At 42.6% G+C, this 19148-nt stretch overlaps 2 protein-coding genes across 6 annotated transcripts in view; both read left to right on the top strand.

Moving 5' to 3' along the window:
* Positions 1-19148, top strand: part of tmpoa (thymopoietin a) — a 241705-nt gene that overhangs the window by 25021 nt on the left and 197536 nt on the right. The gene's annotated exons all lie outside the window — the stretch shown is intronic.
* slc25a3a (solute carrier family 25 member 3a) lies at positions 507-9220 on the top strand. 5 transcript variants are annotated; one of them, XM_084050486.1, is made up of 8 exons: positions 507-625; positions 1270-1426; positions 2743-2870; positions 4405-4584; positions 5135-5316; positions 6153-6325; positions 6922-7032; positions 8668-9220. In XM_084050486.1, the coding sequence occupies exons 2-8, from the start codon at positions 1282-1284 to the stop codon at positions 8826-8828; spliced, it is 1080 nt and encodes a 359-aa protein (XP_083906612.1). In that variant the 5' UTR covers positions 507-625; positions 1270-1281; the 3' UTR covers positions 8829-9220. The 5 variants fall into 5 exon arrangements, with proteins under 5 accessions (XP_083906612.1, XP_083906610.1, XP_083906613.1 ...); XM_084050484.1 differs by having other exon boundaries at positions 523-621; positions 1256-1426; XM_084050487.1 differs by having other exon boundaries at positions 523-621; positions 1256-1426; positions 2746-2870.

Consider the following 19148-nt stretch of genomic DNA (forward strand, 5'->3'; position numbering starts at 1 on the left):
ATATAGTGTTACGCTATACTGTATACGTAGTGTGACCTGCAGAAAAAGTGTCTTAACACTTCAGATGGCCATAGTTCGGTGACCATTGCTCTGATTAGTGAAATAGGCTAGACTAGATTTGAGGGCGCTTTGTGGCTTGAAGACCTAGTAAGTAAAAAATGTGAGTACCTCTATCACTGGTTGATTGTGGCTTATCTTGGAGGATAGGCCAGAACAGAAAAATCCCCAGTTAATGGGGCTCCATTTTTTAATGATCAATCTTTTTTTTTTTATGTATTAATTTATTTTATTTGTTTTATTTCTTTGAAAATGTCTGAAATTCTTGCATTGAATTTTTTTTTTTGGGGGGGGGGTGGAGGAATTTATCCGCGACCCAAAAATGGGTCCCGACCCATTGTTTGGCGAAACACTAGATGGGGGGAGCCTGGGAGGGGCTCGAGCGGTGATTGACGGCAGCCGTCTCGTCTCGGATAGGCCCGCCGCCCAGTTTTCCCGGGTGACGTACAGGTGACGTCACGGAAGGACACATTCGGTTTAGCGGGAGGTCATCGGGCCCTTCTACGCCGCCGGTTGCAGCACTACACACACACAGCGGAGGCGCCATCTTAAGACGGTAGCACAGTGAGTGACTTTTATTTCAATGAATAAATGAATGAAAATGGCCGCTGGCACCGCACAACGACCCGCACGCGTTTATCCTTGAGGCCGTGCGTGTTTTGTTGCTGCGTTTCCAGTCATGGTTTGCGTTTAGTCTCAGCCTCTGCGGTGCCTTCAGCCCGTCCTTGGCATCACGGTCAAGTCGGCTAGCATGGCTAATGCTAAAGCCAGCTAACACAGTAACGTGAGCTTTTGACACAGAACGGCTGTTTATGTATTTTAGACCTCACGTTTTTATTGTTGTTATTTATTTAATAATTGTATATTATTTTTTTAATATTTTAATTTTATTTTTAATTTATTATATATATAATATATGTATTATTCACGTTGAAAGTGTGTCTGTTATAACGCTATAACGCCAAGTTACTTTCCTGAATCTATATTGTATATGATCTCCCTCTTCACCATTTAAATGTCAGCCAAATGTCAGTTTGAGGTTGTCACTCGTACGTGTCACGTGTGTGTGTGTGTGTTCAGTCAGTGGAGAGGGGGGCGGGTTGTGTGTCTGTGTGACAAGCTAAACCCCCTGGCCGGCTAGTGAGCAGCCAGCAGCAGCTGTAACAGGGTTGTTGTTCTTTCCTTTTCCATTCAGCAGCTCCAGAGACAGAGGTCCAGGACACTATGTACCCCACCGCCCTGACCCAGCTGGCCCGGGCCAACCCCTTCAGCGCCCCGCTCTTCTCCCTGCAGCAGGTCGAGGAGCCCAGACAGAAGCTCCAGGATGGGGAGAGCACCAGCACCCGAAGGCTGGCTGCTGCCTCAGCTGGTAAGTAAGCCCCTGCATGGTCCCCCCCCCACACACCTTCCTTCCCCTTGGTCAGGCAGGCAGGTCCAGGCTTAGTCCAGTAGGCCTTAGCATTGGCTACATGGTTGATTTAAGTCAGAGGGCATGCAAATGTAACACATTTGCATGCCCTCTGAGTTTAATTAACTCAAGGGCATTTGCACACACATTGGTTGATACATTTAAAGGCTGAGGGGGATTTAACTTGGTGCAGTAGGACAGCTTGTCCAGTACTGTATAGGAGGCCTTAGCATAGCTGGCTAGCTCTGCTACTGTAGATGTGACTGACTTGACCTCGTCTGCCAGAGTTAACAACATGGAAGGGTCAGACAGCAGCTGTTTGTGACCGCTGCAACCCTGTGTTGAATTATTGATGTTTCTTTTTTAAAGTGATCAAACCGAGCCATTTATACCATATGTGAATGTCAAGCCGTATAGAAGCTAGGCCCCTGGCTATGACATGCTACCTGTGGAGGACAAGGGAAGGGCAAAGCACAATGTTGTCCTTGCATCGCAGGAAGTCTGTCTTCTGGTGTATTAACCCCTGCTGGTTGTCCTCTTAGGGCAGGTGAAATTGTTGAATTTCAAGGCTTTTGCCTTTAAAACATGTGCAGAAATGTCTTGACCCCTTACTTTTAAACGTCACACAGTGCTTGCCATAAACTTTATGGCATCAAGTCATCAGTCCTCCTTTCGGATAATTTGGTACATAGTTAACCAACCATAAGTGGATCTGTATCTTGTTAGGATAGTTTACATATTTGCATTGTCTTTTTAAAGGGCATATAACGTTTTTAAAGTGCATATGAAGATTGATTTGGGCTGTATGAAACTATGAAACCATATGCTCTGTGTCAACTACAGTCTACATGTCTCTTCCAAGTTTTATTCATGTTGCAACTAGGGAGTTGGTCTACATTTATTGAGTATGACTGGTAACCTACCAGTCATACTCAAGAACTGTGGATTATAGAGCTTAGCTTGGATTTGTTTTCGTACTAAACAAACCTGTTGGTTGGTGATTTAATGTTGCATAAGACGACAAAGTGCAACCTACCACCTGTATCTTTCATAGTTTGAACATATATTAAATCACTCTTTGAGGTGGACTGACATTTTAATTTCAATCATTGATTATCTTCTCATAAGCCATAAACTTAAACACGACTGATCAGCTGATTCAGTCTTGAGGCCTCAAAGCAAAACAGCCATAGTATTTCCTCAACTCCCCCCCCGCCCCTCATTTTTTTTGCTGCCCCATAATTCCCACATTTAAAAGTTCTACATTTGTTTCTTAGCAGAGGGAGACAGTTGTGAGTTCGGCTCTCAGAAGTATTTCATGCTGTGTGGCTTTGGTGGAATTGTGAGCTGTGGCATCACACACACAGCTGTCGTTCCCCTCGACCTGGTCAAATGCAGAATGCAGGTCTGTCTCTGTGGCTCGATGCCATTTTTAAACACGCCGCCAAACCCCTAACTGTTGTTGTTGTTATTTTTTGCATTAATTTGCATGGGAGAAAAGCAGTAGCGTATTTGTCGTCGTCATTATCCACTGATCCTCACAATTGAATGTTTTGGATTAATTTGATCAACATGGCATGGTAAGTGTGATTCACCTGTGGTGTTCCCATGTGTGGCTAATGATTCCTTTTCACCCCCACAATGTTATCACCCCTTCTCTTCTTCTTCTGTGGCTGAAGGTCACTATAGGCAAAGGGATAATATGGCCAGAATGTTGACCTTGCTATTTTTGAGCCCATCAAATTGTCCATCCCCCTTTTTATTGACTGAATTCATAGGTGCCCTATAATCGGAGTCATGCATGAATGTAGCACTTTAATTCTGACATTCTCCAGGCTGACTCCTGTTTGTTCATTAACACATTGCCTGATAGTGGGCTTTATAGTGCTAGTTCAACCTTCTGTGTAAGTCTTTACTAAGTCAAAGTACATTAGATAAGACATAGGCCTTATGTTATGGTATGATGGTGGAAGAGGTTTAGGGTATGGTGTCTGTGTGGGCTGAAAAATACAATTGTTACAATCATCTTTCATCATTGAGATTTTTAAATGTATATGTGAGTTATAATCATAAATTACTAATACAAGCTTGGTCTGAAATCAAATGTGTGTGGTGATTTATCAACCCTTAATGTGTTCTCCTAATGATTGGCATGTTGGTGTCAGAGCCATGTTCATTGTGAGAGTTGTGTCACCTATGGCCTTGTAGTCATGTCCCTCGGCGACACAGCTTTTGCTTGACATGGTTCTAGTTTGGTGATTTTACCCATGTTGCATGCTGCATGTATGTTGTGTCTTGTGTCCCCCCTTAAACAGAGGAAGTGAGCTGTGAGTTTGGCTCAAACAAGTACTATGCCCTGTGCGGCTTTGGGGGTATCCTGAGCTGCGGCCTCACTCACACAGCAGTGGTACCCCTCGACCTTATCAAGTGTCGCCTGCAGGTTTGTACAGTAGCCGAGCGTATGTAGCAGCCCATAGTGAGCACTGAAAAGTGAAACCCCAATGTGAGATTTACTCATAGTAGTCATAGTCATAAAGGTACTACCAATTATAGTTGGCATCCTGTTAAATGTTTAGTTTCAGATACATTTTTCCTGGTAGAAGCAATTAGGCGAGCCATATTTCATGATAACACAGCATGGGTTAAACTATTCCTATAAATGTGTACTATTTATTTAGGCATCTGTGGTCAAGAAAATGGTGTGTCTGTCTAAATGACATTAACATGAACAAGTAACCAACATACACCTGCAAAGTATCATTAGCAACTACCTAAATCATTAACATGCAGTATACTGTAGGGTAGCTACACAACATCAGATGTTAGTGGTGTACATGAGGTAGCTCCACCCTAGCCTACCTGGTCACTAATGATCACTAGTGAGTGAGTGATACCTCTTTGACATGATTAATCACTGATGTTATTCTGTTCCCCTTCAGGTGGACCCAGACAAATACAAGAGTATTGGTAAAGGCTTCTCAGTCACACTGAAGGAAGATGGGGTCAGAGGCCTTGGCAAGGGCTGGGCACCAACGTTCATTGGCTACTCCATGCAGGGACTGTGCAAGTTTGGCTTCTATGAAGTGTTCAAGATCTTCTACAGCGACCTTCTGGGCGAGGTGAGTCCAGGTGCAGGCTTGGTGTCCTACCTGACAGTGTTGTGCAGTTATGGCAAGCGGCGGTACGTCTTGTCATCCAGCTAGTTTGGCATTTGGGACAGCCCACTTGTCCTAGACGGGATGAGTCTCAGAAATGTCGTTTAGTGCATTTCCTATGACTCCCAAATGCTGACATCGTTTTCCATTTAGTTATAATGGCAGCAGGAAGTTTTTTAAATCCCTCGTGGTTGGGTCTCTGCAGATACTTCTAAACACGGACAGTAGGCTGCGTAATGTATTACTTATCTTAACTGAAAATAATTTGCATAATACATTTTTTTCGTTGTATTAAATTTAATGTAGAGCAAGTCAGCCTGGTGTCAAAGGCTGTAAACCACTTTTTTAATAATTGTATACTTATTTGTACAACGGTGTCACACAGCGAGAAACAATGCCAAAAACACAATTAAATCGTTAATCGCAATTATTTGTATGATAATTAATCGTCGACTTAAAGTTTGTAATTGTGACAACGCGCTGTATCTGTAACGGTCGGGTCTCCTCCCAACAGGAGAACACCTACCTCTGGAGGACATCGTTGTACCTGGCTGCCTCAGCCAGTGCAGAGTTCTTCGCTGACATCGCCCTGGCCCCCATGGAGGCATGTAAAGTGCGTATCCAGACCAAGCCAGGCTATGCCAACACCCTCAGAGAGTGTGCCCCCAAGATGATGGCAGAGGAGGGGCTCTGGGTGTAAGTATTATCCTTGACTATAATCTCAGTCCCAATGACGGCCTAGAAAACAATGAAGCTATCTCTGAGCATCCTATTTATCTGGATGTTATACATAATGACCTGTTCTTAAGAGTGCATAACGGTAAACATTTTTATTTTATTTGGGGGGGTCTATCTGAACCACTGTTCAGATAGACAGTGACACGTTCCTTAGATCCTCCTCTGGAGGGCGCTGCGCCTTCACAGTTGTGCTACTCCCACTGAGGGCTGCAGCTGTGGAAGCAGCAGTGCTCCTCGGCAGCTTTGCTTGCTGTACAGTTGGAGGTGCTTGAGTCATTGGCGTGTGAGATAGTCTACCTTCCCCTTGAGCCTCACCTGCTGCACTTGCAGCCCTGCCCTCCACGAGCAGGGAGATCCCACTGCTGCTAGGCTGGGGGGCGGACACTTGAATTAGGAGTGTTATTCCTTCCTTAGCACTCTATGTGATGGTCCAAAACACAATATGTAAAATAATTCAACTAAACATGCTCTGAAAATGCTCACTGCCCACACATCTGACCACTAACACGGCAGCCAAACGCTTTCGAGATTTTCAATCGGGAGCCTCTGATCCAGAAACGTTTTGTAACCACTGTTATACTCTCTCTTCCTTTCCCCCGGCAACATAATTACATGCTACTGTTCCTCACTTAATGCCCAATCTATGCTGTGTCCTACAACAATGCCATGCGCCGAAAATAGCCCATCTATAAGGTCACAAGCTTATAGATTGGCTATTTTAGGAGCGTAAACTACGCAGTACTGTCCGCCTTCTCTCTTCCTCATCACACGGTCTCCTCATCCGTCCCGACCAGATTCTACAAGGGTGTGGTGCCACTATGGATGAGGCAGATTCCCTACACCATGATGAAGTTCGCCTGCTTTGAGCGCACAGTGGAGGTGCTCTACAAATACGCGGTGCCCAAGCCTCGCGCCGAGTGCTCCAAGTCTGAGCAGCTAGTGGTCACCTTTGTTGCTGGTTACATTGGTGAGTAACTATGAAAAGCTGAAATGCAAGTTGCATGGTCGACCTCTGGAATGATTTAAACCACATCCTAGTGTCCCTATTCAGGGGTGAACGTTAGGCAAAATTTGCAGATCTACGCATCACAATGCGTAGATGTGAGCTTGTAGATGAGCTATTTTCGGTGAAGAGGTTTGATTTCTACAAAGATCTTAGTCGCAGGCATGTTTTTCCTCCATCAAGTTGAAGATCAATTACTTGCTCACCAATATTGATTCAGACGTGTGTGTCATTCCTTAAGACAAACTGAGATGTAATTCATCTTTCCTCTTGGAAATTATTAATATCCTATGTCAGGGAAACAAACTGAATATCAAGTACTGTTTGATGTGATTTCTGACATTTTAATTAAATGTTGCAGTCTATCCAACTGTAAAATGTTTTGTCATACCTGTATCAGTGCAGCACTGCTCATGTGCATTAAATATGCTGCCACAAAGGTTCATTAAAATATTTGCATGTTTATAATGGATTAATTTCTTAACTAGAAAACATGAATACCTTCCTCCTGGGTGGCAGATGTCTGACGTCAGTCTTTGTTTTTTTTCTTCTCTCTGCAGCTGGTGTGTTCTGTGCTATCGTGTCGCACCCTGCTGACTCTGTTGTCTCTGTACTGAACAAGGAGACGGGAAGCACAGCCATGGGAGTGCTGAAAAAGCTGGGACCCAAAGGTCAGTATGATCACGACGGGGTTTGGGATCCTTTAGGATTTATTCCGGTTCCTTAACGATTCCCTCTTAGCGGTCCGATTCCTTAACGGTTCCCTTTAACGATTCCTATAGGGGGTTCCAAATGGACCCTTACAGGTCTGTAACTATGAGAGAGTACAGATGGAGCCAAATGGACCCGTTAGGGTGGTCCTTGAAATTAAAAAAGTTTGAGAGCCACAGACAGATATTGTAATTGTATAGCAGACGTACCACATACCAGCTCTGACAGTGTGAAAAACCGGTTCGAGAAACCAAATGTGATGGAACCCATTCTGATTCCTCAATGTTGGATCCAGTTCCTCCGGTTCCTGATCCCAGCCATAATCGCCACATCCAAACAACTGACTACTGCGATGATCACTCTTGTCTCCGACACGCTCCTTAGATCCACCTCTGGAGGGCGCTGCGGCTCCACAGTTGTGCGCCTCTCTCTGAGGGCTGCAGCTGTGGACGCAGCAGGGCTCCTCAGCAGCTTTGCTGGCTGTGCAGTTGGAGGTGCTTGAGTCATTGGCATGTGAGATCAGTCTTACCTTCCCCTTGAGCCCCACCTGCTGCCCTGGCAGCCCTGCCATCCATGGGCAGGGAGACCCCACCCGTGCTAGTCTGGGGGGCGGACACTTGTGATTTAATGCACTGGTTCTAAAAACGTCTTAATTTCAAAGAACCTCTTAAGTCTGAGGGTTACAGACTTTTAAGGGTAATGCATAATGCAGCGTTTATCCATTTTGATCACATTTTAAATTGGTGAACATTTGTGTAACAGAACTGTGAAATAATTATAATTAAAAGAGGTGCTGATGCTGAATAAAATCATTGTGAAAGAGAAAAAACAGCAGCCGCACACTCAAACACTGCAGGTATCTCAACGATGTAATGCAAGCTTCATGCATCTGTAAGTTCTGTATAAAAAAGGGTTGTTTAAATAGGAAATATACCATATATATGTACATCTTTAAGTTAACAATGAAATAGTGATTTTGTCATTATAATGAAAAACAATCCTCTAGATCTCAGGATCCACATGGAAATTGCATGGCTCCAATGTGGATCTCAGACTTCATGTAGCCAGTGACGTCAGTCGTCTATGACAGGGGTCTTCAACGTTTTCAGCCCAAGGACCCCCTAGCTGAGAGAGAGATGAAGCAGTGACCCCCTACTCTATATTGTGTTTTAGATTCAACTTTTTTTGTTGACGTTTACTGTTCTTTTCCCCTCTACACCTATACCTCTTTGCCAAAAATAGCCGATCTACAAGCTCACGTTGTGAGCTTGTAGATCTGCTATTTTTGGCTAAAGTTCTCCTCAGAAAAGGGATGCTAGGGTTCAAGTGGTTAAGGTAAAAAAAAGAAAATCATATCACACAAAGATTTGGCGGACCCCCTGTAGTAACTCTGTGGACCCCCTAGGGGTCCCGGACCCCCTGTTGAAGACCCCTGGTCTATGACGTACGGCTCAACATTTGGGCAAGGTTTTCAGCCCGATCTGAGCCCTGTTTACTTCCGCTTAAATGCAAAAAAAAATGTTTAAGATGCATTGTATGCATTTTGGTTCAGGCAGAAGAATCTAAAACGACTGTATATCGTCTCTCTTCTTCAGGTGTGTGGAAGGGCCTGGTCGCCCGTATCATCATGATCGGAACCCTGACTGCCCTGCAGTGGTTCATCTACGACTCGGTCAAGGTCTACTTCCGTCTGCCCCGTCCCCCTCCCCCCGAGATGCCAGAGTCCCTCAAAAAGAAGCTCGGCCTCACAGAGTAAAAATCCCCTTCATGCACCCCTCCCCAAACCTTCTGGGACCCCCCCCCCCCCCCCCCCTTCCATCACAGTTGGCCCACCTCTCATCTCGAGGGGATTCTTTCCAGTCAACATCACCTGAGGCCCCCCCTCCTGACTACTGCAGCACACAGTTGTTTTCTATATTTATGTTCCTTCCAGCTCAATGTCGCTCTGTAACTGAACGCAACGCTGCTACTGATGTATATTTAAAGAAGCACGAATGCAAAGAAAAGAATGGTAACTGCCATTCCTTTGGCTTTCCAAAGGAATGGTGGTCGTGAAAGTACTTCTGTGTAGAAACGGTCTGGTTTTATCAAATCCTCATTAGTTCAAGTGGAAATTATAATGATTAAAAGAAAGCGTTCCCTGGAAAACTGTTGACTTGTGTATTTTGTGATCCCCTATTGTGTCATTTTTGCCAGACCTGAAAGGTATGGCCTACACGAGCCTTTGTCACCAATTTGTCCATACATGGTATGTCTGGTTGTGGTTAAGTTTCTTATGCATGAATAAATAGGCACAGACTAGTCATGATGACATCACTATTATGTCACAAGTATAAATACGGTTGGTATATAACGTAAGACACAAAGATTTCAGAATTAGACTTCACACGACTTCACACAACACCGGCTTAGGTCTGGCACAACCAGGTCTCCTGGTCTTGTTAGATTATGGTTACCTGTTTTGGCAATATTTGTAAATGGTGTATTTATAAGTGCCTTTCTCCAAAGTGCTTTACAATGTGTATTACATTCACACACCGAAAGCAGAGGAAGACATGCAAGTCACTAACGACTAACCTACTCATTTCGAGCAGTTATGGGTTCAGTGTCTTGCTCAAAGACATTTTGACACTAACCTAGGGAGAGTGGGGGGGGGGGGGGGGGTGGTAACGTTTTTGATATTGTTTAAAATTGTTTACACAGGTATCTTTTCCAAAAACTAAATTTAAATACTAAATGTATGCTAAGAAGATGCAAGCATAAATTGTCAATTGGGACATATCCCTTATTCAACACTAGAGGGAGCTCTAACTCTTACTATGGGGATACAGTGGTTTGTATTTGGTATTGCTAAGGGGGCATTTGAAGTTCATTTGGCATTTGTTCGCTACATATTCCTGTTTAAAGTCTATCTGCCACGCATTTCTAATTTGTGACGCTGGTAGACTGTTGTAGAATAGACGGCTTGATGAATACAGAACAGATGTTTCTATCATATGGGATTTGTAATGGGGATTATCGGTGGCAACTTTGCCTATATCTGAACCATGAGGAAGAACTTGTTGCTTGAAACATCACGTCATTGTATTATATACAATATTAATGGGATCTATTTGAAGGTGGGCCACTCATGGTTTGAAAACCATATATCCAAACAAATGTGTGTGTCAGTCAGTATTAGACAAGGTACTTGACCCCACTCCCTGTCAAATATTACTCCACAAGTGATAGTTGCTCTGTCAAATTTGTACTCGAGTTGAAGTCCTGGAGTACTTGATTTGAAAAAATATCAATGCATTGCTGTATTACGACATTTAGACACAGATTTTCCAGAAATGTAAATAATTGAGAAAATGGCACATTTACAATTTGTCTTTGAATGGATTCAAAAAATACAAATACTTGAGTAAAGTTACTCAAGTAAATGTACTTCATTTCTGTCCTCCAATGGCATCAGTCAGTTATGAATGACAAACCTAGCGGCAGGCGGCAGATATCTAGGAGCCAGGAGGTGAGCAGGTTTGCATGTGCTACTGCCTGCTCCAGAGAGATATGAATTATCTAATGGGCCTGAGCGTCACAGGGGGGTCAGTGTTTATAACCTCTAAACCCCCTGCCAGGCTGCACTGGACATCCTACTGGGACTCAGGAACTCTTGCTGTCATTATAATCCATTTGGTTACTCGTAAAAACGGCCGATTTGTGCACCTGTCTGATGCTTGGAAACAATGGTGCTGTGTTGTTCCATGAACAGGGGAGTATTTCAATCTAAAAGGGCCCCCACTGTCTGAGATGTTGAAAGGGGTCATGGGAAATAGAGTCCATTTAACAGTGTTCTTTTTGTGTAACCTTTGCCGACAGCATGCTTTTGTAATGGATCCAAATATCACTGCTTTTCTATGTGGATATACGCACATCAAACCCATGTATGATGTAATGTGGCCATATTACTCACACATATCCTCCCTCGGGTTCATTCAGTAACTACTGCCTACATTGGCAATGAAACAGAAGTTTTCGCTGCAGTGTGCACAGTAAAATCCTCAGTGTTAATAATTTATCAACTTGTAACTCAAAGAGTGCACAAATGCAACCAAATAAATGGACCCCTACGGGTCCATTTGGTTCCATTTGTGCACTGTCTGAGTTAAATGAACACAGGATTGTACTGTGTACAAAAAAAAAATGTTGTGCCAGGGACCCCCAGAAGAGAACATTTGTGGTCAAAACGTTCTTATTGATTTCCCTTGATTTCCCTTTTTTTTAACTTCTTTGTTCTTCAATATGCCTATGTCCGTTTCCAAAATAGCAGATCTACAAGCTCACAGAGCTTTGCGGCACGTTGTGAGCTTGAAGATCGGCTATTGTTTGAATAGCCAAAGTATAAAATAGGTTTAACGTTGTTAAACAGATTGTGATGTCTCCAGCTTATTTAGCTGGGGACCCCCTGGAACCCATTTAAGGACCCCTGGGGGGAGTCTGCGGACCCCTCTTTGAGAACCAATGCATTGTACTGTACATTCTACTGTACTGTATATAGAGAGACACTAAAACAAGCTGACAGTTGCGTTAAGAGAGCTCATGTTACAAGCCCCTGATAGCATAATCAGTTGTGCACATTGGCATTGTCCTCGTCACTGAGTGCCAGAAGCTTGTGATAGTGGAAGTACATCCATACTGTATGTCTATTTAGAGGAGTGCCAGTGGAAACAGCTGTGCTCTCAGTCAGGTACAGTTAAGCTCCTACAGTCCAATAAGAGCCATGTTTCAGCAGACATGCTGAATAATAATAATAATAAAAAGATTTAGCAATAGTAGTTCTCAAACCTTTTCATTTCAAGAACCCCCATAATTCTGAGAGTGCCCAAATGGAATATTGCAATCCATTTGTGCCCCCTCAAGAGTTACAGACCCGTGAGGGACCTGAGGGTCCATTTGGATCCGCCTCAAGGAACGCTGAGGGTCCCTGGGCCTCACTTTGAGAACCACTGCAATAGAGATATCTGAAAACGGATTAATAAATGCATAATTCGAAGCATTCAATAATAGAACACGTTAATTACATGTGTTAATTAAAACGAATACGCTTCAGGCTTGCACAGTTACTCGTGATTCGTCATTATTAATTATCCTTGCTAGTTTGGAAGCTTTTGTTTTGAAACTAGTTGCTCTTGTGCTCTGTCTCCTGAAACAAAGAAGGAAGGAAATGGTTAATAGTGTGTCTCGACCAGCCCCAAGAGCGGAACAAGGGCAAGGGAGAGTGCTGCCGACGCATGCATGGCTGCGGTGCATTCATGCATGGACGCTGGCAGGCAGGCGTCTGGCCCATTGTCTCTCTCTACCCTTGTGCTGGGTTCTGGAGGTCACTCTGAAATAGTAGTGTTCATAGTGAGTCACATGAGCGAGGGGGGCCAGGCTTGGCTTGGCTCGGCCTGTAGGAGTGGAATTTGCAGTGGGAGGAGGGATCAGGTCTCTTTAGTTGATCCCAGGCTCTCTGAGAAGTTAGGAAGGTTTTTGCTGTTTAGGTTGTCTGTACAGGACTAAACAGGTCATAGGTTGGACAGGCTAATGAATTATTCTGTCACATAATGTGCTGTATAATGTGTGAGCCATACCATGTGAACGTACACATTTTTATTTACAGTACATGAAATGCCAGATAGAGTTTGCTTAGACTGAACTAGGAAAGGTTCTCCCAGTAGTACATTCTAAGGCAAAGGCCTCTCTTTACCCTATAAAAATGACCTAGAACTTAATCATGATAATAAAAAGAATATTTCAGATTTATATAGTCATTTTCAATGTACTCAATGTTGCTTTTACATGGGGAGAAAACATAAAGAGAATTAAACTTTATTAGCTTAAAGAATGTGGAAAGAACCATAATCACTTTCTACCTTGTAATAGCACATACTAAGGTGACTCATTGTTTATAGAAAGTCTGAGGTGCTACACAGTAAATTGTATTGTTTCCAATTGAAAACTCTACGTATATGATTTGTCATTGCCAGATAATTTTTAAGCATTCATTGGTAGTAGGTAGGCACTCTCTGGGAATTGTGTGTGTGTTCATTGGTCAGTGGCCTTGACACAGCACTGACAGGTCATATAGGGTTGCCCTTGGAGAATTTCAGCCATTTGAAAACTCTGGCATCTCCTTTCACTTCTTTATTGACACTAATAACTGCATGGACAGGCCATTGTTTCTCTCAACAACTGAGCATGCATGTAGTTTATCCACTCAACACTGCTCATTATATAATCTGGCTTTGTGTACCAATAGTTTTTTTGTTTTTCTTTGTTTTTTGCATTTTGCCTCAACCTGAACACACAATAATGATATGGGCCCAGTTCATATAGACTACCTTTCTACTTGCAACCTTTCAATTACAATTGCTTGTAAAAGTTTGAAGTAGTCAAAGTTCTTCTTTAATGCTTATAAAATAATTGTGAGTGTTTATGGAGTACTGTTTGCTAAGAAGTTAAATAAGTAACATTGATTCTGAACCATAGCTACTTGAAGTAAGCATCAACAGAACAGTTTATGGAATATTTATTTTTTATTTTCAATAATTCTTTGGGCTTTTCTGGCATTATTCGATAGTAGAGAGACAGGAAACAGGGAGAGAGTTGGGACGACACGGGAGAGAGTTGGGACGCGACAGTAGTGTGCCTGATGCCTGATTGTCAACAATGATGAGTCTGTCTACAGGGACAAGGTCAGATCATTGGCACGCTGGTGTCAGGAGAACAACCTCACCCTCAATTTCAACAAGACCAAGGAAGCTGATCGTGGACTACAGGAGACAGAGGATGAGACTACAGCTTTCAACAATAAAGTTGATTCTGATTCAGTCTGTTGGAGAGTGACTTCCCGAGCCAAATTTTGAAATTAAGTTTGCTTTGAAGGGGGGGGGGGGGTTAGAATGAATGCAGGCTTTATCTTAATTAGAACATATGGGTACCTGCATCAAATCATGTCCCTCAGAAGGACAATGTATTTTAAGGAAGTACACGCTGGGTAGATGCAATATTAGAATGCAAGCTCCATGCAAAAAAAGAAAGTACACATACATACATACATGCACATTTACATGTTATGGTTTTAAAGTATGTTCTTTGGCTGACCTTGTCTTCATTTTGTCATTGTGGAGTCTGAGTGCTCACAAGGGACCCAGTGATAAACAGCATAAAGCTGCTATGTCAAAGCTTCTATCCAAGCTTGTCATAACTGTGTTGCCTCATTACGGGAGTAATGCAATGGAAAGCAAATATGCAGTTTGAATTTGTAACACTTTCCAAGAGGGATTAAGCTAATCACGGTTACACTTTTAAAATCTTGGTTGTTTAAACCTAAGTCGTACCATGTATTTCTGATGTTTCACACATCATTCAGAGTATGGCGAGAAACAATGTCTGTTTCTCTTATCTTATCTTGCCTAGACTTTAGTAACGTAAACCACTGACATTGTTGACCCTAATTGTTGACCCTATTGTTGACCCTAAGCAATGACTTCGAGTCAGCAGTTTTCGGAAAACTTAAAAACACTAGTTGACTCTGCTATGTCAGTGGCAATAAATCAGCAAACGGATTTAAACATTATTAGAATGATAATTCTGATCAGCAATCAAACTATATCCTGTTTATTTTCCCACAGTTGTACACTAAATAATTTACATTTTACAGTATAGATATATCAGCAAAAGTATTCACAGATGGGCCCTCTGAGCACTGTGAAATGAAAGCCTATCATAGAAGCCTTTGGCAGAAAGAAACAAAAATCTCTCATGGGTTTTAGCTGAGCCCAAGGTCAAGCCAATACTGATAGAGTGTGTTGCTGTGTAAACAGTAAGTATTCTGAAGTGTCCACACCAGCGGTTTCCCCAACACATGATCAAACAAATGCTAAACAGTGCTAAAAGCTGTTTTTTTTCATATACTCCAAATAAAGGAATATACGTAATTACGTATGCAGCCATAATAGTATTATGTTGTTCAAGATCATGGCCTTGAACAAATGTTCCCCCCTCTACACTACAGTACTGCTTCACAGAGCGTTTTTCTGCTGTTTAGTCTACTATAACCTTCCATTAAGTAGTTTCCCCCACAAAATCCACTAATCTTTTTTTATTGGACACAATCCGTTAATCTCAACTGCCTGTATGGAACCGTTAAAGCGATCTGTGGGCTTGTTCTGACTGGTTTACACTGGTGTGTGTGTGTGTGTGTGTGTGTGTGTGTGTGTGTGTGTGTGTGTGTGTGTGTGTGTGTGTGTGTGTGTGTGTGTGTGTGTGTGTGTGTGTGTGTGTGTGTGTGTGTGTGTGTGTGTGTGTGAGTGTGAGTGTGAGTGTGAGTGAGCTGGAGTGAGTGTGTGTGTGTGAGTGTGAGTGTGAGTGAGTGTGTGTGTGTGTGTGTGTGTGTGTGTGTGTGTGTGTGTGTGTGTGTGTGTGTGTGTGTGTGTGTGTGTGTGTGTGTGTGTGTGTGTGTGTGAGTGTGTGTGTGTGTGTGTGTGTGTGTGTGTGTGTGTGTGTGTGTGTGTGTGTGTGTGTGTGTGTGTGTGTGAGTGCGTGCGTGTGTGCGCGCGTGTGTGTGTGTGTGTGTGTTAATCCACATAATTACAATAAACATAAGATTTACGCAATTGTAGAGAATCAATATACTGAACCTTATTTATAGAACAAAGAAGTCATTTTCTTTTCACACAGACTAAACTGAATTTCTTTGGGCAGGCCTGCAAGCCTCCAGCGGCAAGTGTGTGTTCATATCCACAGGTATTAAATAATATAAGCACCATGAGACATGAGCAGCTGAGGACTGATATACTGGGTTCATTTGTCAGAGACAGCTTTGTGCAGACCAAACCTACTGCATGTCCACATTTGTCACTGCTCTTGTGTCCTCATTGTCACCAGCCGATGGTGAGACTGTAGGGAGTAACATCATGATTGAATGTTAATTATTTTGACATCCCACGTGATTGTTTCAGGGGGAGGGAGACTGAGAGGAGAGAGGCAAAGAGACATGAGCTCATAGCGAAGGGTGGGCCAGCTTGTGTGTGTGTGGGGGGGGGGGGGGGCTTTATGTTATATAACAGCTTCAGTGGTGGACGAAGTACTCACATTTTTTACATAAGTAAAAGTATCAATACTACAATGAAGAATACTCTGTTACAAGTAAAAGTCCGGTATTCAAAATAGTAGTAGTATTCAAAATGTATAAAAATCTTTTGAAAATAGATCGTCTATTTTCAAATAGCCGGAGCCAGGGCTGCAGTGGTTAATGTATGTTTTATATATTTGTCTCTGAGATGTAGTGGAGTAGAAGTAAAAGTTGAAAATTGAAAATAGGAAATACTCCAATAAAGTAAAATATACCTAAAAATTGTACACAAGTACAGTACTTGAGTAAATGTACTTAGTTACTTTACACCACTGAACAGCTTCATTGCCACACCTTCTCACACGCAGTCCAATCTAGTGCTGCTCATCGCTCTCCTCCACGCTGTGACCTCACGCGCTGTCTTGCCCTACGTTTTACACACAATGCCCTTCCCTGCAGTCGACAGGGCGTCTGTCAGTGATCAGCATCCTCTAACCTCATTGGACGAGGAGGGAGGAGTGACTACAGCCTCCCATTGGGTCAGGGCTGCTGCATCATCCTCATCATGCAAGACTCGTCTGCAGCATCCAGAGAGGGATGGAGGGAACAGCATGTGTTTTTTCATGTTTTTTTCATGTTTCATGTTCATGTTTAGGAACATTTTGTTCCAGTGCCTAGAAGATCACACAATATCGCTTGCAAAGTTCCATCTATGATTGTGTGATGAGAATCAAAGGTTTTGGAAAAGACTGAGTCTCCCCTCAAAGCTGTATAGTGTCATCGTTCAGAGTATGTTCAGAGAAAGTGTCTCTATCTCTTATTTCACAGACTTCCACTTTCTCTCATTGACCCATTGACCATTGGACCTTGTACGTTTCTGTCACTGTCTACCAAGACACTTGTTTTCATTTCCCTAATTTGCCCTCTCCAGGTCCAGAGCCCACGCTGCTAATGTGTGGCTGTGTGAGTGAATAACAAAGGTCCAGAGGCCTGGGAAGCGTGGTGCAGTTTTATTGTCCAGGGTATCAGTAGGCTACCACAACAACAGATTGAGCTGTTCATTTGGGGAAATGAGCCTCACAGCAAAAACCTCAGAGTTATAAGTGGATACATTAACACTGAGGATTTGATTGTGTACATAGACTACCACAGAAACGTATTTACTGTACATGAAGCAGTGAGCTATGACTGTCTAGTGGGGAACATGGCAGAGGAAGGGAAGTTTATTAAATGCATTATGCATGAAAAGCCAGCGCACCACTCAACATGTTTCTAATAGCCTATAATATAGTTATTGTTTTAGCTGTAGTGTACTATACCTATACAGCACTTCTGTGTCCTCAGGGCAAATTATATATGGGGACACATACAAGGATATATTATGAGGATTCTTATCTCAATGGCTTGCTTGCTTGCCCATGTTCATTCAGCGTGTTCATTGTTGTTATTGAACTAATAAATTAATCATTGAAAAGGACATAGGTCTCAAAAAACAGTTGTGCTGCTGTTTTACAGCATGCACTTCCGATTGAAGTTCAGCTCAAGCAAATATTCTTTTTCACCTGATGAAAGGGTGATGTTACTTTTATTGAAGCATGTCTGTTGCTTCTAGAGGTTTAAAGTCCACACTAATCCAGCCACACCCAGACAATGCAAATAGGTCTACCTCCTCTAACAACATAGTTGTCAAGCTGCAAAGCTTTCCTCTCTCTCATTCTCTATTTTGAACACATATTTTTGTCTGTTTTGTAGTTTTGAATTGTTTAATGCATTATTATTATTTTTGTTTATTTTTGTCACTGTGATGCCAGTGGTAAACTCGCTTTTTTCAAAATGAGTCTGAATAATCCGGTAAGGGAGTGGCCAGACACATAAATAAATAATTCACACACTACACTACACTACACACGCACGCACGCACGCACGCACGCATATAAATACCTGGACACTTCAAAAGAGACGTACCCAAATAAAATACTGGAGCACTCGCCTGGGTCTGCACATTTCATTATTATTTTGCAGGGGTGACTGACGTTTCGACTTGCGTTTTTCTCAGAGTCAAACGGAACAAAGGACAGAAGGGAGGGTATATACGTACCCTCCCTCCAGACCCAGTCGAGTGCTCCATTATTTTATTTGGGTAGTCTCTTCTGAAGTGCCCAGGTATTTTCCTTCTTATTCAAGTAGTCGCTGTTGAGCACCCAGCCCTTGTAACTTTAACTGGCTGTAGCGCGTTGGACGATCTCTTTGAGACAGAGACAGACGGTAGAATCTGTAGTATTTCTTGACCTCAGGAGGGCCCCGGGAAGGTAGGAAGGCCCCACTGTGTCAAGGTGCGTGATTATGTAAAGTAGTTGCAAGGGTACTTTGGGACAACATTACAAACAATCCTATGCTGTGAGCGAGACGGTTTAATCTGTAAAAAACTCTCTCTTAATACAGTCTCAAGTCATCTAAGCCTTCCTCAGCTTTACTAAGACAGCTTATTGTCTTATAACCTACTGACCTGAACTAATTCCAAGCTCAGGACCTTTTCAACCTCTGATTGTGAGATACCAATAAAATTGGTCCCATGAACCTCCTCCACCAAACAAAGTACTCAAAGTAGTGGACACTGGACATACTATGTCTTGAGAGGTCATTGAGTCATTCCGGACAAACTATTTTAGCCAGTTTGCATTCTCAGTGAAAGTAGCACACTTTTGCAATGTTTTGCAGTACCCATACGCTCCAGTAAAATGTACAACATATTTAAACACAATCTTAAGGAATTGCTTATTGCCAATCAGTTGTGTGAGCATGACTTATAACTCAACTTCCCAATGCTCTTTAAAACTGTGCATTGCTTAATATTTGGCTGTCTCTTATGTATTTGTTTCTAGTCCTACTCCCTTCTTTGACTAATCAATTACTGTTAGATTAATCATACATGATACATCACAAATAACATGTTTTGCTTGCTCATATACTGTCACG

Source organism: Gymnoscopelus microlampas (genome assembly GCF_963454915.1).
Source record: "Gymnoscopelus microlampas genome assembly, chromosome: 23".
Lineage (NCBI taxonomy): Eukaryota > Metazoa > Chordata > Actinopteri > Myctophiformes > Myctophidae > Gymnoscopelus > Gymnoscopelus microlampas.